Source organism: Sinohyriopsis cumingii, chromosome 11 (genome assembly GCF_028554795.1).
Source record: "Sinohyriopsis cumingii isolate HCF-2022 chromosome 11, ASM2855479v2, whole genome shotgun sequence".
Taxonomy (NCBI): Eukaryota; Metazoa; Mollusca; class Bivalvia; order Unionida; family Unionidae; genus Sinohyriopsis; species Sinohyriopsis cumingii.
This window is the reverse complement of record NC_142971.1, coordinates 114,261,328-114,287,529: the sequence shown is the minus strand read 5'-3', so window position 1 is coordinate 114,287,529 and position 26,202 is coordinate 114,261,328. Positions and strand designations below refer to the sequence as shown.

The following is a 26,202-nucleotide window of genomic DNA, read 5'->3' as shown; positions in this document are numbered from 1 at the left end:
CTCGTCTGTCCAGGCTCCTAAACGGTCTCCTTCGATGTCAGGGTGCTGTTGAATCGGGTGATGGATGTAAATGCAACTGTCCGTGTCAAAGTACAGGACGCGTTCTTCTAACAGTTCTAAAGCTTCGTACAATTTTAAGCGAGCATGAGCTGTCACGTAAGCCGCAATGATGACATTTCCAAAAGGGTCGTCTTGTACAAAGTCCAGATCTTCTTCGTAATTGACCAAGATCAAATCCTCTCGAACGACGTCCACGTGTTTCATGTATTTGGTTTTGTCGTGAATCATCTGGAAGTAGCGGGAAGGTTCTGTCAAATATTCCGTCTTGGGTAAACACGGTCGTTGTGCCATTTTACCCCACAAGCAATTTAACATCACTTTGGCAAACGATCGCCTGCCTTCGTTTTTTTCGATGTGGTCTAAAGAGATGCCTTCTTGTGCGTAGTATTTCTCTTTGAATTGTATTTGGTCTTCGGGAGTGTGACACCAGGAAGGATAGCCGCTGGTTTCTTGTTTCAGTTTCAAAAAGGCATCCACGTAGTCGGCGAAAATGCCTTTCTGAGTAGGGTCACCCTTGTGGTACTGTTGTGTCTTGGGAAAGTGGCAAATTTCGTACACTTCTAACAGTTGGTATCCCATGTCCAGAGCTTTGAACAATTCCACGCTGACCCAGGTTCCCGTCAAGGCACGTTCTTCCTGGCTGTGATGGCAAGGTTGGTCCTGGTTGCACGTTTCGGCACAAGTACGGCACAAGGGAAACATCAGTTTGCCTTGACAATGGTGAGGTAAGACGGGATGGTATAGGTTCGTGGGAGGCAAAACTTTACACTTGATCAAGCCTTCGTATTGTCGAATGTTTTTCAGGTCGATGTGTTCCGTCAACAATTGCGGGTGCCCTACAGGAAAGCGACAATATTTGCACACGTAGGGATACAGCGAACACACGTCCAAGTATTTGATTTCTTCTCCTTTCTCTTCGTCGGCTTGGTACAGCAAACAGGTGGCATTGGTCCTTCCTCCGTACAAACTATCCCTCGGGTTCAGCGGGTCCATGAACTGGTAACTTTCCACGAGGCGTTTAAACTCGGGATCGGTTTTCAAACGGTGATCGTACTCGTGTTCCCACATTTCCACCACTTGGTATCCTTGCTGTTCTAACTTTAGGCGTCGCTGACAAGTGTCCTGGTACAAGTCTTCCATGGTTCGTTGCAAAAACTGATTTTTAGTGCCACGGTCAGGGTAACAGACGGGACATCCGTGAAATAAGCAACCGTTAAACTCGTACACGATCTTGGGGTTTTCTAAGTCCCAGCCATCTACCGAATACGTTCCGATGGTCTTTTCGCCTCCTCCGTTGCGGGCATGCTGAATCCATTTGTCTTCCTTGTCGCACAAGTAATGTAACCAACGTAGGGCTTTGACCGAGTATTGACGCTTGACATAGTGGGTCGTTTGAGGACTGATGACAGCCACGGTGTTTTCAGGCATGAATCGTTGGCGGTACACTAAGGAACACGCTTTGGCAATGGTGCAAGCTTCTTTCAAAGGATCGACCCCTCCGTGTTCCATGAACAGTTCTCGAAATTTTCCACAGCAACGCCGTAAAATGTCCACGTCGGAACGACAATACTTTAACATTTCTTCCTGAAAGTCGAAAGGGTCCGAGGCGTGAGCTTGGTACCAAGCGTAGAAAGCTTCTCGTTGTTCGGTACGCATGTTGTCGGGGTCGTAATATTGAGCCTCAGGCAAATGGGGTAGAACAGCATGTTGATTGGCTTCCGTATTGAAAAAGTGTGGAAAGTACCCTTTAGCCATTTCTGTCATTCCAAACGTTTTAGGTATTCGGCTCAAAGGCATGGCCAAGTAACTCATCGAATCTTTAAACTGTACTTGTCCCACTTGCATGAAAATGATTTTGGCTCCGTTCAAAATCACTTTAGGACGTTCGGTGCCATGTTCCGTATAGTACCTCAAAAGAAACTGTCCATCGTATCCGGAGAAATTGTGAGCCATCACCGTGGCATGACGATGACAATCTCCGTAACGTTCGATGTCCTCTTGGCTCCACGTCTTGTCGATGGGGTCTAAGACCCATTGGGCAAAATCGGCTAACGTGTTTGGTCCCCGAAAGATTTTTTCACGTCCTCCAGGAATCTTGCTGCAGTGAGGGCAATGACTGAAGATAGGTTCTTGAATGCACTTCTCGCACGCTCGATGAGCCACGCAGAAATTAGGGATGTGAATGCCAGTCTCTTGCATGCATTCGAAATCGAAAAAGATGAAATTGCCTTTCTTCTTGTGACCGTCCTCTTTCTCTGGTGGGGGTTGGTATTTTTGCACGTAACATTCGTGTTCCAAGTCCACGATGTGGTGACAAATGTGACATTTTTTCTTTCCTCGACATACGTGTGCCTTGGCATTGTTGGTACGTATGCCTTGTCTACACGTAGGGCACAGTCTCAGGAGTTGACAAGCACATTTCTTCTGTGAACCTTGTGTTTTCAAATGTTGTTGGTAACAGGTAGGGCTGACAAACGTGCGCAGACAAGTCGAACAAGGCACTGGTTCTTCGCTCAGACAGGGTGGAGAGGCCAAACATCCTGGGCATTTCCATCCACAATGCTTGTGTTGCTCTCGATTATTATAACCATAGTCACATTTCTCACAGTAATATCTGTATCCCAGGAATCCGGTGATACTGGTAATGGTATCGAAATGGTCATCGTGATGATAAACATGAATGTATTTTCCGTCCTTAAAGTCTTGGCCTCGAAACAACACCCGCGCATTTCTTGAGGGTGCACTTTCAAGGTATAGCGTGGAGCTAGGGCATCTTGCAATTTTTGCATCTCAGGAATGTCACAGGGTGTGTCTTTGGACAGGCCAGCTTGTTGCAACAGGAGTTCTGCTTCGTTTCGTTGTTTGGTTCGGTTCGATTTTCGAATGTTCTCCCAGGTTCTTTTCCATTCTGTCGTGTCGTTCTTGTTGGCATAGGTTCGTCCCACCACGATGGCACGGGCTAAACACATCTGGTCATGAGGATTGTGAATTTGGACAAGACTACGCTTAATGCTGCGAAGCTCGTTCACCAATAACATCTTTTTGCGTCCTGTCCCTTGAGGAAGAGAGACGTGGGCCATTTTCAGTGTGGCTTTACCATCGGTGATGTCAAACTGGTCATTAGATTGTTGTACGTGTTGAATCTTGTCCATGATTTTGGAAGGGGTTAGTTCTGCAGGTCTGCTAAACTCGATCCAAACAGGGGATTTCAAACCGTCGTGATCTATGGATAGTGTGAAGCGATCGTCTTCTTTGGGTTGACATTGTCGCTTGAGTGCTGTGAGCAAAGAATCCCACATCTCGGTGATGAACCCTTCTGCTTTCTCCAAGGGTACGTCGGCCTTGAAATCTTTAAACTTCACCGTGTAGGTGTAAGCCGTGGTTCTAAATTTTCTAGAGGAGCGCTTTTCCGTCTCTCGAATGGAATAGTATTTTTCAGGGTTGACTAAGGGTGACGAACTTGGTTTAGAGGTTTCAAATTCTGGTTCACTCATGTCCTCTTCAAAATCACTGGCATGAATCTGTGCCAAGATTTCAGCCCTGGTACGAGGCGATAGATCACGTTTCTGCCTCTTACTTTCTTCTTCTTCTTTCTTCTCGAATGAATGGGATCGTTTCATCTTGAGTGCAAAACGTCAAATGACTAAAGTTTAAACACCATAGACTAATTTATAGTCTTGGCAAACCAGCGTATATAAAAAGGGTGTGTGTCTTGTCCTTTCACTATTCATTTCACTCTCAAGCTGAGCACAACGATGGAAGAGACTACCCAGATGGAACGTTTCGTCAGAGCTTTGCGAGGGGTCATTAGAAAATTCTCTTCAGACCAGCCGACGGACTACTCTCCTTCCTTTCGAGATAAAAGTCAAGATACTTGCTATATCTGTCAGAAGAAAGGGCATTGGTCTTCAGAGTGTCCAGACCGTCAAAAAAGAACAAAAACAGGGGCTAAAAAAGACAAAAGTCAAGATACCTGTTATTATTGTAAAGAAAAAGGACATTGGTCTCCAGATTGCCCAAAAAAGAAACAAGAGGAGTCAGAAGAAAAGAAGGATTCTTCAAAAGAAGAGAGGGATTCTTCGGAAGAAGAGAGGGATTCTTCAGAGGAAGAAGAGGAAGAAAGAAGACAATTCTATTTAAAAGAGCAAAGTAACAGGAGAAGAAAAGAAGAAGGGAAGAAAATGAGGAAAAAACGGTGAAGAAATTCAAAAAACAGAGAGACTAAATAATGAAAAAGAAGAAGTGTACGAACTTTTTAAAGTGTTCTGTGGTGAATTGTGAATTGGATTGTAAAAAAATGGATAAAAGAATACATGAATGATATAAGGTAAGTGTCTTTGAGTTTTGATTTTAAAATAAGAAGCTACACTCACGCACTCATACACAGACACGTACTATAAGGGTAAAATGGGTGGGTTTATTTTTGAGTTATTGGCAAATTGAAATTGTATTTCTTTTCGAGAAATGTGGGTGGCCCTGAAAAGGGCCTTTTTTCTTTATGGTGTAGGAGTGAGTTTAACCAATCAACTTTAACTGCCTTAAGCCTTTGCCACGGCCAAGGCCTACTTCTGATGATTGGGTTGAAATCACTAAGGGTGGTACGACAGGCTTAGTCACAGGGTTGGCGTGTTTAGCTCGGGAAGATCGTATTCTCTTCGGTCGTGATAAAGAAGTCTGATACATTTGTTTCAGACTTCTTAACTCCGCTAAAATGTCCAACAGTACCGTAGCCGTTTGATTTTCACCCTCTTGTTTCTTTGCTGCTACTTCTTCTTGCTGTTGTTGCTGTTGTTTTTTTCTTACCTCTTCTTGTTGCTGTTGCTGTTGCTGTAGGAGAAAAGCTTGTTCCGCTTCCTTTTGTCGTTGCATAAATTTCTCCAATTCTTCTTTCTGTCTCTGTCTAAAATTCTCCACTTGCGGTAATGAAGAAGGTAACGAAGGTTCCGGAACAAATTCTTGCGAGGTAAGAAAATCCACAAAATCCCGATGTACCTCTTCTGAAAGTAAGTCCGGGTTCCCTTGGGCAGTCTTCCTTGCTGGTGCACCCCAATGGATCGTTTTCTGAGTTTCCGTCATGTTGAATCACTGTCGCATAGATTGACTGCACACAAGCGCTAGCGAATCTATATAGACCAACTGACGTCACAGACTACTCTCTTCGGATTGGATGCGGGCTGACTGAATTTTGTAACGCGTGTTTGGATTGGTGAATGAACTCAATCCGTTTCAATCCTGCCTCTACCTATAAATAAGCGCAGTTCAGTGCATTGATTCACCTGTTCTCGTCGCTTCAAGATGTGGACCGATGTGCAATCTTCTACGCTTGTGTCTTCCATGATGTTCCGGACGGACATACCCATGTATGTCCGATCCAAGTGGGCCGTTGTCCACAGGACAAACACCAGCCTGTGGATACGTAGGATCTACGTAGAAAGACAAGGATGCCTGAAAAGAGTGCTGATTTACGGACCAACAGTGAGACGTAGCCTAAGGACAAGAAGAAGACCAATGCGGTACCATTTATGTTAATGAATACATTAACATAAACCCAAAGGCCCTTTTCAGGGCCAGCCATATTTCTCGAAAAGAGATAGCCTTTCCATTGCCTACCCCTTTTCTAAATTTAAATTTAAATTTACATTTAAAAACACTTTTTAAAAAAAAAAAACTCCCATATTCAATTCCCCTTGTCCCTAGACAAACCCAAACTCTATTCCCATGTTAATTTCCCTTGTCCCTAGACAGACCCAAACTCTATGTTAAATTCCCATTGTCCCTAAAGTGGCCCAGCGTTTTTCTCCATGTTAAATTTCCATTGTCCCTAGAGTTGCCCAGGGGTGTTTTTAATGCTAAGTCCCATTGTCCCTATGGTGGCCCACTTAACTACTTTCATAGTCTTCCCAAACGTGTGAAATATCAAGTTTGCTTGATAGATGCTGATTTGCTTTCATCAAGAGTCAAGTATCAGGGTTTTTAAAAAATCACTCGGACAAGCTCTGATACTGTGGCAGACATGAGCATTAAATGTCTATAGTTTTCCGATTTCTTCAGTTTCTTTAAATCTTGCCATTTTCTGCTGCAAGTTTTCTGGTGCCGGTGGCAAAGTAGCTAGTAATTTTATAAATAGATTTAAAATTTTAAAAGCAGTTCCCGATATGGCATGGGAAGCCATATACATATATTGGTTTGGCTTGCTCATGAGACACAGAAAGGATATATATACAAATAATAAATTAAGTAGACTTTTAGAAACACCGCGAAAATTGAGAGAAATTAGGGAAGTTTTAATTAAATATAGAGACAAAGTAGATTTATGGGGTATACGAAAGGAAAAAACATACGGGTGGATTAGGGAAAATGCAACAGAAAAAGCAATGAGCCAAGTAGAGTTGGAAAATAGATACGTAAATTGGAAACTAGCATGGGGGAATTGGATTAAGTTAGGATCTTTAAAAATACAGGCATATGACCAGAGTATCGCCTAAATGCCCACTGTGTAAAAAATATAACTACAGTAAGACACATACAATACTACAGTGTGAACAAAGACAAACTAAAAGACAAAAAGTAATCGACGAGATTAGAAAGACAACTACATATAAGACACAAAATCTGCTATACTTGGACGGGAATTTTGACAAAAAGACTTTATATACAGTGACGGATTACATAGTGGACACAATGAAATCATGTGGACAAATAATAAAAATTGGGAAAGACTAACGGACGCTCTCCTGCCAGAACACTCTTTCCTTTCTATAAAAAAATAATTTAAAAAAAAATTCCTATGCTAATTTTAAATACTATTCTTCTACCTTGCTTTGCTTCCTTCCACACTTTCATCAAAAAATGTCTCGGAAATTTTGGCTAATAAATATATACAAGATAACCTGCTCGAGATGAGAGAAAAACACCAAATAAATAAAGTATGGACCCCATTTCGAGCACAGTTACTTATCTCTGACATACGAGAGCTGTATATATATATATATATATATATATATATATATATATATATATATATATATATATATATATATAACACACACCCAAACCACTAAGGTTTTAAACTTATAGAGTAACACACCGCATTCTCGACAAAATTCAAAAACAAAACAAAAATCCCATCAAGGGAGAAATAGAACAACTGGGTTATAAAGATGATTTGAGCTAAGTCCCAACACGTAAACAAATATAGCAAATAAAACAAATAGCACCAACATATAGCACTCATGGGACATAGGGGACCTGTAGCAAATGTCACTTAAAAAAAACTAAGGGAGGAAATCCGGAAAAGGGGACAGAAACCTTATTCGGACGTACAACCTTATAGATACACTAGGGCCATTTTAGAAATACCCTGATCAAAATTTCTAAATTCAAACTTTGACTTTAAAGTTTAAATTCCTTCAAAAACAATAACAGAACAACACATCTATGGGGGGAAACACAAACACATAAACAATTTCCTCTTTGGTTAAGTGGGGGGGGGCATCTGTCTGGTGCCCCCCCCCGCCCCCCCCCCCCCAAAAAAAAGTAATTTTCTTCCGATCAGTAGTAATTCATCAGGGCAGTATCCATTAAGTAATGATGTTGCACGATAAAGTCAAACTAGTTTTGTAAGGATCATCTGTCTTTATTCAGCATTCTTGTCATTATTTGTATATGTGTTGTACATACATACATACATACATACATACATGTAGAGTGTGTTGATTTCTTTCAATACCAACTTGTTTACAAGGAACAATTTGCCATAATTTAATAAATAAGAAAAATATAATTAACAGGGCTAGGAATTAAACTTTCATTACTAAGTGAAGGATAATATTCCCGACTTTCTTATGTATGCGATTTACTGTATGCAGTTGACCAACAATCTTTCTTATAAAGTTTAAATCCTTCGTGTCCACGTCTAATTATGCATAATTTCAGCATCAAGACCCGACTAACATGTTTTATAGGAAGAATCTTAGTAAAACAAATCAAGAGTCGCCGATGCCTTTACTCTGTGCATTGTATCAGACAACGCTACAGCTTGTCCGCATCATTACATTATGCCTTAGGGTTAGACAGCATTTACACAAGATAGTTCATATGTACCTTTGTGTAACTGTCTTCAGGAGCTTTATTCATAATGTAAAGCATTTATATACTGGTCTCCTCAATCGTCGAAAAGTCGAAGCCATTTTGTTCCCTACAGTAACTCAGAGTTACCTACAGATTCCCCACTTCCAAGACCTCACGTTTCTAGCCATGAGCACTTCGTTTTTGACACTTTTTCTACACTACTCTACGTATTTACTATCCGATTTGATAGACATGACGCTACACACACACACGCACACACACACACACATACATACATACAGTCGATGCCATTTTGTTCACTACAGTAACTCAGTTACCTACAGATTCCCCAAATTCCAAGACCTCACGTTTCTAGCCATGAGCACTCCGTTTTTGACACTTTTTCTACACTATTCTACGTATTTACTATCCGATTTGATAGACATGACGCTACACACACACACACATACGCACGCACGCGCACGCACGCACGCACGCGCGCACACACACACACATACATACATACATACATACATACATACATACATTCATTATTACGACTCTGTCGTTTTAAATATGTAATAGAAAAGTGTGAGAAGCAACAGACTGTGAAAAAGTCAACAAAGATTTTATTTCCCTTGATTACAAAGTGATAATAAAGGGAAAGAAATTATGGTATTGCGAATTAAATCCCAAAATAATCATGGAATTGCAGACAAAAGTTCCGATGATAAGAGGTATGAATAAACTTTACTGGAAATCCAGATTAAATCCAACGCTGAAAGGGTTGATGTGCCTGCGATGGCATGTAAAGTGTTGTTTTGTCAAGTCTTTTGTTGGATTACAATAATACAATCCGAGATTATATCCTTTTTTGTATTTCACTATAAATCCAAGTCTCTATTTCCAAGAATGTTATCAGAGCACGTTTGTTTTTCCAGGGAAGAAATAATTGGAATAACTAAAATTCCAGCCCATATGAACTACTGGTCACAACAATAATACAGAATAATTCTACTAAGATTTTAAATCACAAATGAATAATTTTTCCAGTGACAATATTATATAGTCCACTACTTGACCTCCTGTCACAATTAGCTTTTTGTCATACAAACCCTTACAGAAGGCTTCTAATGTTTACAAAATAAAATCTTAGTTGTAATTATGTATAACTATTTCTAAAATTATAATACAAAATGTAGTAAACAACAGGAAAACCTGGCAATTTATGGGGAATTTCCAATAAACTAGACCCAGACCCAAATAAACATGTCTACTTCTATTGATAGTGATTTTAATATCAACCCCATACACAAAGAGAATATTTTAGCCATATATTCCTTGTTCACAGTCTTTAAAATAAAATCAGTAATTAAAGTCGAATATAAAATGAACTTGAATTTTTACAGGGTTAAGACCAACATACAATATTACATGACAATAGTATAAAGTGAAATAAAAATTTTAAAACAAAACTAGCAAGCAAACAATGCAAATTTAAACATACATCATTCATACACACATGCATACACACATACACACAACACACACACACACACACACACACACACACACACACACACGTATTCCTCATTGTGACAACCAATTCATTGAAATTACAGAACAGAAAACGATTCATACAAGCAGCTTGCACGCAATTACTGTTTATGGCGTTCCATAACTATTACCAATTTTGTTCTTAATTCAGACATGAGTACAAACCTTGATGATGCCATATCTATCTTGAGGAGGGTCGCGAACCAGATTTCCTCAACCTCATCATCACTTACATCCTCTGCAACTGGTTCATCTGCGAGTCAGACATCATCTTCATCAGTATCGGAGGAACACAGACGCTTGTTTAGTAGAACAATGGTATATAATTTCAACAAACGTCTCCTTTTTGCACTGTTTAATTCCATGAGCTACATCATTGTCATCACGGTGTTTCGTCTTTCTGTCTGTCATCCTGAGTTGCTGATGCCACGAAGATTTTAAAATTGAATTTTAACTTAATTTTATGCAACTGTCCCATTTAATCAATTTAATTAAGTTTAGTGGATTCAACAGCCACTAAACTGAATTAAATGCTATGCGAAAAACAATGAAACTATTAACACCGACTAATTTATAGTTTTGCCTTTCCGTAACTTGCTAATGTCCTATAGCTAATGTGTAAAAATATAATATCCGCTAAACTTTAATTAAACGTTATGATTCATAAAGTGTGTTTCCATACACATAAGCCCTATAACATTCATAGAAGCCTAGTGTATCAAATAGGTCTTCTTTCAATAGAAGAGTAAACGAATATCATCATGAAATGTTATAATGACCTAGGCATCATCTTTTGTTATATGAGAAAAACCCACATCATCTTTTTTTCTGTACATTTAGACTTGTCACATGTTCTTTTTGTTTTGCACAGAGATTAAATCCATATAGGTCAAGAACTGGTAGGACTGATAACAATTTGGTCAGGATTGATGGGAGAAGAAAAGGTACCCTTCATTATCACTATATATCACTATTTTATATAGTTGTTTTATTTCTGTTTTGTTTTGTTTTTTGCCATATTAAGCACCCAAGACAACACTTATGAATGGAAAAATACATTTCTTACAATGCATCAGATTGAACGTGTACACACAGACACACAAATGCTCTCGCACAAATAGATTATCCCATATATATAGTCAATATATAGCCTTTATTGTCTTGATGTGAAACCAGCACCACATCACTTCAACATTCAAGTTAACCACTAGAACAAGGCAGTGTTTGTTTCTTTTTAAATATTCTGTACTAGTATTATTTTGAATATAAAATAAGTACCCCAACTATTGTATTGACTGTCTGCGTGATGTGTGTATGTCTTACGATGCACAAATGTTAATATGTGTTTGTTTCTCCCCTCTTATGTTGTTGTTTTTGTCCTGCTATGTCTTTTCCTTAGTGTGTTTGACGATTCACAAATTTACATTGTTCGATTTTGATGAAATGCCTACATTTAAAATTTACAAAATGGAATTTATCACATTTTTTTCACACACAGTTTGCAACAGAGAATATGAAACCTAAGTATGATTTATAAATACATGCATATTTATTTCTTACTTTAATTTTTGTTCAACAGGAACGTGTGGGCATCCATGTCTCACAAACACATACCTAGCTGCTTCACTCATGCAACATAAACTTATATAAAGTTTTAGGAAATATTGCTCATTTTTATGTCCTGATTCTAGTCACCAAAACAAGTAAACTGCGGTGATACATATTTCTATTTTAGGTTGCACTATGACTCGATCTTTTGTTTGTCTGAGTTCCAATACTTCTACTACTATTCCATCTCTGGAAGAAAGGAGAATCCTACGTAAAAATGGCCTTGGGGAAAAGAAAGTTATTATTCCTGCTGATGCTTTGTATGACCAAGTGAGACAGGCCATACTAAGGTAATTATGTTTTAGAAAAAGTAATGAAAGGTGATCGGCAAATTTTTGGAATGAAGGAAACGAGTGAAGTGCATGCGAATAAATGCTTGTATGTTACGTTCTAAATCTATAGAGAATGAACTGTAAAAAAAAAAAAAGCAACAGCAGGTAGGCACTGTGCAACTCGGTTTCCGCCTCTAGGTTGCTCATCTAGTTACGGTTGAAGTCATAATAGAGAAGATACAGCATCGCTTGTTGATGTGAGTTATATCTACTGTTTTTCTTGATGCAAATGTCTCTTTCAAATTGTATCTCTGTGTGCGCCTCTATTTCATAATATAGAGATTTGTTGAGTCACAGAACTTAACTTCCTCTCAACAATGCGAACATGTACAAAGTCCCATCTTCAAGTTGTTCCAAGCCTCAACATGAAAAGAATATTCCGGCTGGAAATGTTTTTCTCTAATGTTTGCTTAGAATATTGTTTCTTGGTAAATCAAACAATTAAGTACTTATTGCTAAACCATCAAGCTTATGTGTGAGTGGGAGTGGTGGAAGCTAATATTTGTTGGTCCATAAATTATGCGTTAAGCTCCTATTGCAGTTTTAATTAGAATATTCCACAAAATAAAAGTTCAGAAACACTATGTAAAATTTGAAATGTACAGATTCAGTAGATATTGTCTATTTTATTTATAGACTTAACTGTATCCCTTTTTGCGATTAGTTTTGATACTGTACTTGTAAGACCAGGTGATTTTCTTAACGTTTATGCGGGCAAGTAAGATTTGGTTGAACAAGCTATGTCCTAAGGTTTACTTGTCAAAATCAAGTAAAAGTATAAACCAAATTTTAGATACGTTCACAAAACAATATTATCTGAGTAAAAATAATTGAATGATATTCAAGAAATTACTGAAATATAAGACTCGATGACGATTCCTTTCAGTACTCAACATCATCCATTCAACATTTCCAGCTTGAACCAACCTTCTAAATAAATTTAACCATGTCTTTATTCCTGGAATACTAACGCCAAACAAACACATTTCATAATTGTCTTAAAATTGAGTTTAAAAGTGAACATTGATATAAAACTGTTATCCGTACTCGAAAATAAAAAAATGTAATATTCATTATCTGTTTTCCAGCTCTTTTCCGGCTTTAGATCAGTGTGGTGGTTTTGAGCTGTTAACGCTTAAAAGCAACTCCAAAAAAGTTTTAACCACAGTAAGTCACGGAAGATGCAGTGCAGAAGACATTAGGGAGTTCGGTACAGGTCGCATATGTGTTTATCTTGTTCAAGCATGGTACCTATAACGAGAGAACACATGCAAACTTGTCAGGTAAGGTAGTCTGACTATCAATTAATTGTGTCAGGTATTTTGCTCATGTTAAAGCTTTAACATTAATCCAACAGTATGTTACCTCCGTTTATATACAATTCATGTATATTAGACAAAAGTGCAATTTCTAAGGGCTGTCATCTTCGCACGGCAAGGTTCCGATGTGATAACCTATCACCGCCTCAGCGTATCGGGCAGATATTTCTGTGTTTCATGTCTATGAATTTCACTGGATGCAACGGAAAGCCACCGCATCCAATCAAAATTAAGTTGTTCAAATGTGAACACTGTTCCTACATGATTGGGACAAGTGGAGCACACAGCTAGAATGGACTGATAAGTAAGCAATTTTCTAGTCCCAGTCCGTGTTTGCACAATTTCCTTTCTCTCAAATACACCTGTAATTGCTTCTCTCCGGTACATAGTCATACTTTCGAGGTTAAACATCCAAAGTATCCTTTTAGGTCAATTGCCTCCATTATTTTCGGCCAATGTAGAATGCACCACGCTATTGGTTACTTGGCATTATGTACGATGGAAGGCAGTTCAGGAAATCCATTGGATGTCGCTAGGACAAAGCACCAGTATATATGTTCGATCCGCCAAGGTGTAGATAGGATTATCATATCGGAAGCTTGGCTAGCGAAGATGAAGTGCTGTGTAAATGAAGTTTTGCTTTGCTTTTCTGTAGAGAGTATTTTTTTTTACAAACTTTACTGATACCTAGACAGAATCAAAAGGTATGCATTTCGTTTGGTTAGAAAGTGCCTGTTGTTTAGATCACTACATTTATGCGAAGGTATCATGTGTGCAGAGTATTTACGTAATGTCGGGGATTGAGAGTGTTATTGCTAAAAACGTACCCACATATTTTTTATGATTTTCAGAAATCAGGAGAAGATGCAGATTGCATTGAAATTTTCAAGTAAGTTGTATGTCTTTGAACCTAGGATTTAGATCCACTTGACTCAGGACTAGACAATTTGTGTGACGGTCTTCTGTCCATCCTTCAATACTTGATTATTTGCCTTAAATGATTCATATTTGTGTAGAGTGTGTAACTAACTCCCTGTACATTTGATAAATGATTCATATTTGTGTGGAGTGTGTAACTAACTCCCTGTACATTTGATAAATGATACATATTTGTGTAGAGTGTGTAACTAACTCCCTGTACATTTGATAAATGATTCATATTTGTGTAGAATATAGTATAGTTGCATGTACAACTGATGCATGATTTACATTCGTACAGTTCCTGCAAACTTGATATGTGATTTACTTGAAGTAGACTGCATATAAATGTATGGAATCCACTAAACATCACAATAGAGCATCACTTTAGTGAAAAAGAAAGCGAGGCTCCAGTGCAGATTGATCATGCGTTATACATTGTCCCCTTTACTCAGTCCACTGGTCTACCCATGTAAACTAACTAAATGTCCTGTTGGTGGATTTTTACGCGATGTTTTGCTTCACTGTCAATCCTCTTGCATGTTACAGAGTCTGATGATGGAATTTAATCATCCTTGATTAATAAATATGCCACTTTATAGTCATTCCAGTTGTGTCCTACATATATTTCAACTATTACAGTACAGTTCTTATCTAAAATGTATGTCTTGTAGAATGCATATGCTTGTTATGAAACTTACAGGACGACATAAATCTGAATCGATCTATAAGCATCTGATTTGTCAAATGTTGTAAATATATTTATGTGTTTTCAGCGATGATCCAGCTAACGTTAGTGAGCAGCCTAGTGTTGTAACAACACACAACAACACCAGTACTGTAGACCCACCTCTCAACACTGGTGCAATGTACAGGAATGTACCCACAGTTCCAACTATCAGACAACAGGATAATGTCGTGGCCATGTTTCCCAACTCTGGGACTAGCAAGCATGCTGGTATAGTAGCAACAGTAGACCGTACCAGTGAAGAGCATGGTGCTGGATCAAGAAACACTGAACATCATAATGATGTAACCGGACATCCCAACATTGGTGATCTGCATCATACTGTAATGACAAATTACAGGTCTTCTTGTTTAGTTGACAACATGGCTGTGATTTTGGAAGAAGTGTAAGATGTTTTAAAAAAATATTTTTCGGAAAGATCTAATTATGAGATGCCATGTTGTATGGTTGCTGTATGCATTCATGCTTAGAAAAAAAATCGATCAATAGTCTTTGATCAAAGTATATGAAAAACAAAATTTCCTTCTTGAGGCCAATCTGTGCCTTTTCAGCGATACACTACATTATGAGATAGTGGAAATTCTTTTGTCTAGATGAGTCATAATAACGCATAATAAGATGCAGCTAACTCTAATTAGTTCATTTTACATGCTGGACTATGTATTTTTGTGCCAAGTGACCTGTTTATGTTTCCATCTGTAAAAAGGTAACTATTTTCTTAATATTAAAGACTGGTTTAACACAAACACACGCACACCGATAAGGACCGATTGCTAATATATCTATTAACTAGTTAATCTTGTTGGATATCTTCTGCTTTGTTATCCAAGTAAAATATATTAATTCATGTATATAGCTTGGCTTCAATTACATGTTTACAGTGGATATCTTTATTTCTCACTGCCACATGCACATGAATGAGTGTTTGCCCTTTGAATTAGGAAAGTTAGATACAACTGACAAATTTTAAGATTCTTAGACTCCGTTGCTTTTCTTTTCTCTTGTTTCAGTATATATTGACGCCTTCTTAGTTTACAAAATTCCACCTGAATTCAGTAATTTAAGTACCTTGACATCCTCCTTTTTGTTGCCACAGCAAGGACATTCATGACCCAGTAGCTGTCTTGCGCTATTTTCAAAAATCTGTAATGACTGGAAGACAATTAGACCAAACATCATTAACAGAACCGCTGGAGGGTGAAACCCAATCCATCTATGTGTCGCGGATGAATATGTTTGCAACAGGAATGGAGGAGATCCTGGAAGCGTCCAACCTTCTGGTACCCCTTGAGGTGACATTTTATGGAGAAGAGGCTTCCGACCAAGGGGGACCAAGGAAGGAGTTCCTCACTCATATGATGCAAGAGATAATAAAAGAAGAATGTAGACTTTTTGAAATGACTGAGGAGGGTGCATACACACTGAAAGATGACTCCGGTGGACTTGAAAGGAAATACTATTTTGGTGCAGGACTAGTTTGTGGTAAGTGTTATATTTTCGTTACTTGCTGTAGATTTAATTTTTACTATGCTGGTCATAATTCGGCTATCAATGGACAACATATTTGCGATGTGAAAATTAGGCAGAGCACAATATGCTTTCATGTTAATTTTTGTGGCAAATAGCTTTGGTCTGCAATTTGGTAAGCAATCGATAAAGCAAATCGTTTGTCGCGTAAATTAATGGTATAGGTCTTTCATTCTGTTATTGAACGAAAGTATACTCTCTCTCTCTCTCTCTTGACATAAAAAGCGATCCTAACTGTTTTAGCAAAAATATTTCTGACATTCTTTAAGTCCTATACCTCAGTTTCAGTTTACACGACATTGTTGCAGGCATGGTCAATACATTGCTATTTTTGGCGTGCACTCATGTGTCACGCGTATTTCAACACCTAGTAAGATGTGATTGCGATGACCCACATTTCTTGTTTAACAGGCTTTGCCTCGTTTTTGGAGTTAATAAGCGTGAAACAGAAAAATGATTCATTTGTTTTAAATATATCTTTCATTTAATATCACACGCACGTCATCTTTGGTACTTTCTAAAGTACCCATTCTATTCTTGTTAACAATATTTTTAGGTTTGTCATTGATGCAGAACGGGCCTCAACCATGTTTCCTAACAGAAGAAGAATTGGAAACGCTCCTGTCCCAAAACTTAACACCAGTCCAGGCACAATTTAGAGATGGCTTAAATCGGCTTGGTTTTGTTGCTGTAAGCACAAATGAGTATCTAAACTTTCCCAAACCTGCAGCTGTAACCCGGACCTATAAATCTCTTGTAACCTGTTATTATTATACACTAAAAATCTTGGCAGTGATTTTGGGACCACAATATACAATATAGCTTGTTTATTAAACAAGGATTGTAAACATTGTTAAGGTTATTTTAAAAGCATAAGTTGATCATGTATTAGATTATGTGAATATCAGCTAATCTCATCAAGCTTTCTAAATTTAGCACCCATCATATTTTCCAATTCTTGAGAAGTAAACTGAAGATGCGCATAACTAGATAAGAATCAAACTGATAATAAAGTCTTATGTGCAAATAGAAGTTATGGTACAAAGTCCATTTTGTTATTGCAACCTTGCCAATGAAACAGTTTGGGTCAATTACAACTTTTTTATGTATTGAAATGTTACTTTTCAGTTAATGCGCCGAAAGCAGTGTATTAAATATCTCTTCAGGCCTTCTGCAAGGTCAACTCTGACACAGAGAAAATTGATCCATGTCCTAAAACCAGTATTCTCAGATATCGGATCTACCTTCTATAATGGTATTATTTCTAAAATTACTATTTATTATTCAGTCATAACAAAATGTGTTCATTATTAACCAGATTGGTTTCTTTTTTATTTCAATTCATTTTAAGAATGTACACACGTTAGAATAGAAATTTGTTAATATTGTTACTACTAACAATATTTTTTGTAATTAAAAAAACATTTGCCTGGCCTGCAAAAGTCTAAAACAACTAAAAAGAATATATACAACACTCGTGCAATGGAAATTTTCAATTTTTAACAAAGGTACACAAATCGTATTGGGGTTCCTGTGGGTATTTATGAAAGCCAGTGGGTTTCAAAATTTTGTGAGTACTTATTTTTACTTCATTTGTACATATAATATTCAAACAATGTTAATAATAATGGAAATTACATTTTTATGTATCTTTATTTCACAATAATTTTTTGATATTAGAGTGAATATTCTTCACCAGATTCCACCCCTTACAGCCCATGTGTGCAGCCATCATTATAATATTGTTCTCATATTCTTCTTTTTTTCTTTCCCGTGAAAGGCATGCACTTAATTTTACAGTTATGATTCCAGTGACACATTTACATGGTCTTTTATTTAACTGTAGTAGGTTTCCTTTTCTTATGTGTCAAGAGTTAATGCTGATACTTTGAGAAATTTGTTTCTATTAAAAAATAATTCTCAGGAAGATAACCATTTAAATGCTTTTGCAGATATATACTTTGTTATGCAGGTTAGAGCAGCATGAGATATTAGTGAATGTCAGTGAGGATGTTGCTGTAATTTTGTTGATTTTTAAGAAGCATTTTTAAGGTTTTTATATTTGTCTACATTGAAAAGTGTGACTCAATTACTGTCAGATATTTCTTTTCTCATTCATGTATCTTTGAACATAATAATAGTGCACTGAAATTTTAGAAAATGTGAATCACATGCTACTGTCAGCACAAATTGGTGAAATCACAAAAAAAAAATTAATCAAGTGAGGCTATGAAAATATTTTGTCTAGAAAAATCTACTGTGGCAGATAACAGTATTTTGGTCCTTATGAAGACCTTAATCATGATTATAGTAACTTTGTAATGACAATATTAACTGATTCGTTATTACAATTGTACTTATTTGGCTGAAATATTTTATATACTGGGTAACATATTAAAATAATCTTGTGCATAGTAACAGTGACAACAAGTTATGTTTGTTGGTTGCTAACCACTATTGAAGAAATGTATTTCAGCAGTGGCATGTGAAGCTGGAAGAGGAATTCTCAAAACCACCTACTGCATTAGTCATAAATAAAAAACAATTATTTCTGGTAACCTAACCATGTTAATGGTTACTTACCATGAAAAGTTTTTAATATTGTCAATACTAACATTAACTCAGTTTATGTATTTTTAAAAAAAAAACAAAACTGGTCCAAAGCCATGGTCAGCGAAAGTTCCTGTGATTTTACTTGAGTAGGAAAATAATGAAAAATTATGCCAATGTTGGCTGATAGTAATTTACTAATGGCTGTGAAGCTGCTTTGTTACAACATGATTACTAAGTCATTGAGAACCGTTAACGCTTATTAATTATATACTGAATATAGATACCAACATACATTGATAATGGCTTATTCATTTCTGCTAGGAGAAAACTGAAAGTGCCAGTAATATCAGTGTATATTATAGTTTGTTCATAAACTGCATATATATTTGCAAAATGTTTATAATAATGGAAAGTACATTTGTATGCATATTTGTTAAAAATTAATTCTTTTATAGGTCAACATTAAATATTCTCCAAATTCCACCCATTACAGTCCATGGGTGTATCCTTATCATATTGTTAGCATTTTCTTAGTTTTCAATTGTTTTTTTCTTTCTTGAAAGACATGTTTATTTTGACATTTATAATTCCACCAGAGACACGTTTATATGGTCTCTTTTTTAACAGGTGTCTTTTTCTTTTGTATCAGGTTTGCTGATACTTTGAGTAATTTCATTCTGTTAGGGTTTTTTTGTAAGGAAGATATCTTTTTAAATGTGTGCACTGATGTATACCTTTTTATGCTGATTCGATCAATATGAGATAATAGTGAATATTGGTGTTTATTCCTGTAATATCACAAACAGCTATTCATAACATATACAAGGGAATTGTTCAGTGTCAGTGTATGATTGTATCAGTCAGAAAGTTATTTTTTGAACCAATAAATTAAGAAAAGACTTGATTATAATTGGGGTATTATAGTTTATTGTTGCAACTACTGTGAAAGTAATGTCTGTTCTGAAAATGAAATTAAGGATAATGTGGTAATTAGAATGGTAGTTAATAAAAAAATTATTTGGATGTATTAAACTTTTACATCTGACCATATTAACGTTGACATTATTTTTTGTTGTTACCGGTTGCCATCATTTCTTGCCATCATATAATTTTTTTTAAGGATCAACACATTCATGCTGCCTTTACGAACCAGTACCCAAAAATGAAAGATTATTCCAGAGAATTGCCCCTGCAAAGGTACGTAGAAAATATAAAGTTTGATCTGTATTTCCATATCCTATATTGTTTTGTGACTACTGCTTTTACAGTTGACCAGTAAAGGAAAACTATTATCTTTAGATGTGATCAATTTTTCAATCACTATTCTAGAAATATAGTAAATAATAAACTGTTATTTAAAATAATGCAGCTTGGTTATCATTTATGTCCTTTTCCTTTTGCAGTAACATTATAACTGTTGAAACTGCTCTTTCATTGTAGGTATTCAGCTGTTCTGAGTGTCCTGTGAAATTCACTAAGGAAGACTTCCTTTCGAACCATTACCTGTGCAGACATGTTCCTCATATAAGGGAAATGGAGAAGATTATGTGCATGTTTCTTAAGCATTTATGCCAAACTCTGAAATACCTGTTCAGAATTTAACCCAGTTAATTTTCTTATTGGCAACATAAATGCATTAAAATTTATGTATTATATATTTGGTGTTTTTAACTTGGAAATATGTGATATGAAGTTGTATTGGTTGCATTTTCCAGTATAGGTTCACAGGTATTGTTTTTTCCTAGAGTACTATATTAGCTCTTTTTTTGTCCTTAGGTTATGGCAGTCATCACCACTTTTGAATGAGAAAAACTTCTACTTTTTTCCCCTTGAACATAACTACATCACATTGTACATTTTTAAAATTAAGTTATAAGACATGTGCTGGTTACAGACACAATTCACGTTATTTCTCTGTCTATAGTGATCCAAACTGTATTTGCATTTATGAGATGAATATTTCAAAATGCCACCAGTGTCCATACACTACTTATGAATGCTATACAAATGCAGTGCTCAGGAATTTGAGTAGCAAACTGCAGAATTTATTTCAAAGATACAGCTTCTATGAGAAAACTGGATACAAGATGACAAAATTCTTTACTGCAGGAAACCTCATTACATCCACCAGTTGTTAGCAATACAGTTGTGAAAGAAAATGTGATTTATCAGAAGTTACCATTGCAAAAACTGTGTTTACAACCAATTTGGAAAAATCACATAAAGCCATTTGCATTGAACATGACATGATCACTCACTTAATAGAGTGCCATTTCATGGATTCAAAAAAAAAAGCAGCTTCAACTGTTTGAGGATGCTGCTATCAATGTATCCACTTTTCCAAATTGTTTAGTGTAGAGGGGGACTTTTCATATTTACATTACTTACAATAGAAGTGGACAGCAGTGAAGTACCTATTTATTATATATGAAATAATAATTGGAAGTTGAAGAAAATGCGTCAAATTTTGTTTTTCGGATTTTAGTTAAAGCAACATTTTTAAACTCTGATAATCTTGTATACAGTGTACATTAAATACCTTCTTATCATCCTATATTTGAAATTGTATTTGTGCACATATTAGGATCCCTTGCTAAAGCTATTATGTTAACCAAAAATTTCTGGATTTAGATAAGATTTATTTGTGATTATGATAATATCTATATGTATACAAGTTTTCTGGGTTTTAACACTCTAGCCCAGGGGTGGGCAAACTACGGCCTGAGGCCCACCAAGGGTTTTCGTGCGGCCTAGGAACAAGTCATCATTCGCACTGACTCTGTTTATGTTACTCTGTTTATGAAATAAATGTGCTTCTTTTGAAGTTTAAGTTTTCAAATATTAACAGCATATTAACAACTGAAAATTAATTATGATGTTATTTAGAAAAACCTTTTGTTTTTGCTATTTCAAATATTAATTATTTTACTTAATGAACTATGCGGCCCACAACAGGGTGTAAATTTGTGTATGTGGCACTTGCACTGGAATGTTTGTCCACCTCTGCTCTAGCCATATTGAAGAGTAGAATACTCTTGTCACTGTTTAATTATAATAGCATCACATTTCCTTGTATGCCCATTTGATAGTTTTATTAATATTTGTTTTCTTTATTATTATTTTCCATACAAAGGTAGCCATAGTTATGGGATCCATCCCACAAACTAGTAGTTCAACAACAGTACATAGTATTATATTGTATTTCTAAATACAGTAGCAAAATAATATGGCACAGAGAGAGAACAGGGGTGCAGAACTTTTGTCAAAAACACGTTGACAATGGGCAAGTAAATTAAAAAGTTGACTTGTCTGTATAAATGACCCTCTTGTCTTTGTTTTCATAGTGGAAGGCAGGATTGTTAAAAAGTTTACTTTTATTAAGCTGCACCATATAAATGCATGCAGTTGAGATCTGTGACAGCTGAAACACACCAGATATTTCATTTTCTCTTAGTTTTGTACTTTTATTATTAGGGTCTACAACTTTAACAAGAATGCATTCCCAGTCTGTAACTGCTGCAGAATCGATAGTAACATCTGAAAGGACAAATAAGAATTTAGCTCTATATATTATATCCTCGACTTTTGTCAGCAGGTCATCAGATTTACAGGTTTTTTATTTGTACCTCACCAAAATTTTATCGTCTGCAAAAGATTTTCTCAGCCTTGCTATAGTATATGCTGTGTTAAACAGATTCTTGTAAAGCTCAGTTTGGCTCACATTGTATTTATTGATCACTCTAAATCACCCACATCTTCTTTATCAGATCTGACTTTTTCACTAAAACATTTTAATTGACATGTATTGTGCTTTGCACTTTTTGGTTTGTTAACAGTGCATCTTTCCTTGTGATAACCTGTTCTGCAAACAATCCGCTGGTTTTCGTTGGTATCAGGGCCATCTCTTACATGCATTGCAAGCTGCACTTGTTCGATCTTTGTGGGTATCGTGCCACAGAAACTTCTGCAGCCAAGAATCGTTGAAGTTCCATTTCTTTATTTATCATATTCCATGCTATAGTCCGGTTTAGTTTTAAGCTTATTTTTAATTGTAACATTTTATTCAACTTTTCTTCATCTTGCACATGCTTTATAAGAAAACAATCCATCCAGATGCATTCTGTGGAAAAGCTATCATATTCGCACATAAAATGGTTTCAAGGAATCAGTTGAATGGTTCAAAATGGCAGATTCCTTGGGGGAAACTCTATCCTCTAGTCAGTGAAATTTGTTCCTGTGTAAAACAGCACTGTCTGCTTCCATTGTTTGTATCTACAAAACTTGTGGCTGCTTTCAGCCCTAATCAATACATATCAGTAAATAGACAATGCACTGGTATTGTACATGCTGGTAAGAATGAATGACATTTGACCGAGTCATATCAGAGACTTATAAAAATGGTACTAGCAGCTGCCTCACTTGGAACTTAGTATTAAGAGGTTAGTGTTAGGACTGATTGACCTGGTGACAGAATAATGTGACTGGGTAGGGCATGATGCTACATATCTGCAGCATGATGCCCCAGTGCTTGACATCACTGCAAACTGTCACACTGAAGATATAGCGATGTGACTGAAAAATTGCTAATGATGAGTTAAAAATCTAAAACACATACACACATACACTTAATGTCTTTTCTTCATTTATTTTCATGATTGTTAACTGACACAACATTTGTGGTATTAGTCAATAAAAAACTTAGTAGAGAGTCAGAAATTATTTCATTTCTTTGATGTAATAAATTTGATAGCTGTTCCAATTAAGAATATTTCCGTATACTGGACAGTTTGTTTTCCTTTTATTTATTATTTTCTCACACCAATACTAATTCTAGAGTGACTGCAAGTCAATTCATACTGGACATGATGACAAAGTTAATGGTTCTCACTGCTCGGCTCCTTAAAATGCAGTTAGTCTAAACAGCATTAAAATTTTTTTCTCCCTCCTTTCATCATGGTATATAGTCAGTAATTATTTTGTTAACCCCAAACTTTTATTTACATTTCTATCCCATCAATAAATGGGTCTTGAATTTGCTCTGTTATATGATGTCCACATGAAATTGACCAGAGCTATTTGCGCTTCGAATACTGACCCACTAACGTTTCTTTTTCAATATTATCAGCTGTGGTCTGTAGTATCATTGTATAGTGAAACTCATCATACGTCTTCGTGAGATGAACATTTATAAAACTTTATTTTCAATATTTGTATTTGAACCACTCTACTGATGTTACCACTGTTGAAAATTATTAATGTTTCCTAAATTCTTTTATGCTGTTCTTGTGGCTGGGAATACATAATAAAAGTTTCAAATGGCTATTATTTTGCTTTTCTCACCCATGCGACAGAAAAATCTAGCTGTTTTGCTAACCTTACTTTTCTTATCTCAGTCTAGTCGTCTCAGTCAAGGTGTCTATGCACCAGAACTACTTTTTAAAAAAGAAGCCCTTGCTGTGCCTGACGTAGTTGTTCTAAAATCAAACAACAAAAATATATAACAATAAACATAGTAACTTATGTCAATCCATCTTTGAGAACACACCATGCAAAAACATTTTGAGAGAGAGACAGTGATACACATGCATACAATGTCGAGATTTTTGATATTATGCTAGTTTGTTCCACACAGCATAGTAAATTTTATCCCATATGCAGGCATTGCTCAGTACATTTTCAGGTCAGCGTCATTAAATGTAGCTAAAGCTACCTAACTAGTTTTAGATACTTCGTGTGAAACAATATACTGTTTGCAACAATTAATGACACTGACATGACAATTTACTGTGCTACAAATGGGACAAAATTCTCATTGCTGTGCGAAATGAACTATGACAGAAAACACTGATCTGTGCACACAGATTATAGACCTATACACTTCATAGCCTCCCAACTCTCTTAACAACTACAGAAAACTTAGTAACAGCCAGAAATGTGTTATGTCAAACAAGCTTTATTCTAATTTTGTTAAGCATATCCATTGTGCCCCAGTTGAATCAAAAATATACTTACAATATTTAACGACAAATATTGCACTTACCAGCCAGAATGAATCATTTATCCATTGGCACATAGCCTCTACTACTACAAAAGAAGTGTGGGCACAGTATCGTTCCATTATTTACAACGTAATTTTCTAAATCAGATCTGATGAAAATGAAAAATTCTCTTGTAATAAATATTAGTTATTTCTTGTTAATTTCGTATAACATTCATATATTAAATGTAATAATACTTCAATACTATGCAACGTTTTATGTTGTTTTTGTGGGTTTTTTTGGCTCATGCATAACTACTGTGTACTTAGATGACACTGTCACACCACAGTCCTCGTACACGTTTGTATTAATGCACCACGTAAATATCTGCACGTAAACTATTTTTCAAAAGTGAGAAGTTATTTTTTACTTTAAAGGAAATTATTGGGTGAGAAAAAGAATATTCGTTGGGTTTTGGACCTAGACTAGGAAATCCCCCTCGGCAAGCCTCGTGGAGAGACAAATAATGTAACCCCTTGACTGGGATTGCCTTGTCTCGGTCCAAACCCCAACATAGATTCTATGTCTCTTTCTCACTCTGTCTCCATATGTATGTCTCGTGCTCTCTTTCTATATATATGTCTATTTTTCTCTCTATCTCTCTTGTTCAATCGAGTGAGAGGCTCCCTCTTGCTCTGTCCCACTTATTCTTTCTATCCGTCTTCTCCCTGTATAACTTTGTCTTAGGCTTTCTCTGCTTTTCTTGCTTGATATCTCTTGTTCTGCCTCACTCACTTTCTCACGCTCTCGTTTTCTCTTTCTGTCTCTCGTGCTCTGCGCCTCGCTTCTCTGCACCTGTCTCTCGCTCGCTGTCTTTCACTCGCTCTCTTGCTCTGTCTCATGCTTTCTTTCACGCTGTCTCTCGTGGTCTCGCTCACTGTATCTCTCTGCTCTTCTGTTATCTATATTTTGAGCGTCTGTGTACTGTATGATATGTCTTGTTATTTCTAGTGTATGTGCACATTGGTTTTGGATTTTTATTTATCCGTATGACCCAGAAAAACATAGTTGACACCAACTCTTCACTAATTCTGTTGTACCTAGGCAAATACGAGTTCACGCCTTACAAGTGATAAGGTACGTTAACAAATACCGCAAGCACGTACGTTCAGCAAATGACTATCATCCATCCTGTACTCGTACTCTTCATTAGCGACTGTGACCCCCCCCCCGGTCATATAAACGCCGGTCACTTCTCTAGCCCGATGGCGACAAAGAACAGTTTTCAATTCAACAGACGGGTAATCTCAAGGTCTAAGCCACTGTACACTAATCATTTACAAATCCTCCCATAAGTAATTATTTACATTTACTACTATCGATACAATAAACATCCGATCAATTATATATATATATATATATATATATATATATATATATATATATATATATATATATATATATATATATATTAAAGTAACTGATACAAAAAAATTCTTGACAACATCATATTCCTGAGTCCTGAGAGTGTT

General features: G+C 36.4%; 1 protein-coding gene and 1 long non-coding RNA gene across 3 annotated transcripts; both read left to right on the top strand.

Moving 5' to 3' along the window:
* Positions 1-9,844: 9,844 nt before the first annotated feature.
* LOC149789456 (uncharacterized) lies at positions 9,845-17,056 on the top strand. Of its 2 annotated transcripts, XM_089975847.1 has the most exons (7): positions 9,845-10,005; positions 10,559-10,631; positions 11,423-11,585; positions 12,716-13,835; positions 14,641-14,997; positions 15,709-16,094; positions 16,696-17,056. In XM_089975847.1, the coding sequence occupies exons 5-7, from the start codon at positions 14,732-14,734 to the stop codon at positions 16,959-16,961; spliced, it is 918 nt and encodes a 305-aa protein (XP_089831973.1). In that variant the 5' UTR covers positions 9,845-10,005; positions 10,559-10,631; positions 11,423-11,585; positions 12,716-13,835; positions 14,641-14,731; the 3' UTR covers positions 16,962-17,056. The 2 variants fall into 2 exon arrangements, with proteins under 2 accessions (XP_089831973.1, XP_089831974.1); XM_089975848.1 differs by lacking the exons at positions 9,845-10,005; positions 10,559-10,631 and having other exon boundaries at positions 11,318-11,585.
* Positions 17,057-17,527: 471 nt separating this feature from the next.
* LOC149789455 (uncharacterized) lies at positions 17,528-24,937 on the top strand. Its single transcript, XR_016424360.1, has 2 exons — positions 17,528-19,889; positions 20,133-24,937. It is a non-coding gene; the product is annotated as an uncharacterized LOC149789455 (long non-coding RNA).
* Positions 24,938-26,202: the final 1,265 nt, after the last annotated feature.

Bases quoted from the DNA above. Each gene is read 5' to 3' on its own strand.
- LOC149789456 (XM_089975847.1), top strand. From the start codon at position 14,732: ATGTACAGGAATGTACCCACAGTTCCAACTATCAGACAACAGGATAAT. The intron at 14,998-15,708 runs GTAAGATGTTTT...TTGTTGCCACAG, and splicing joins GCTGTGATTTTGGAAGAAGT to CAAGGACATTCATGACCCAG. The intron at 16,095-16,695 runs GTAAGTGTTATA...CAATATTTTTAG, and splicing joins TGGTGCAGGACTAGTTTGTG to GTTTGTCATTGATGCAGAAC.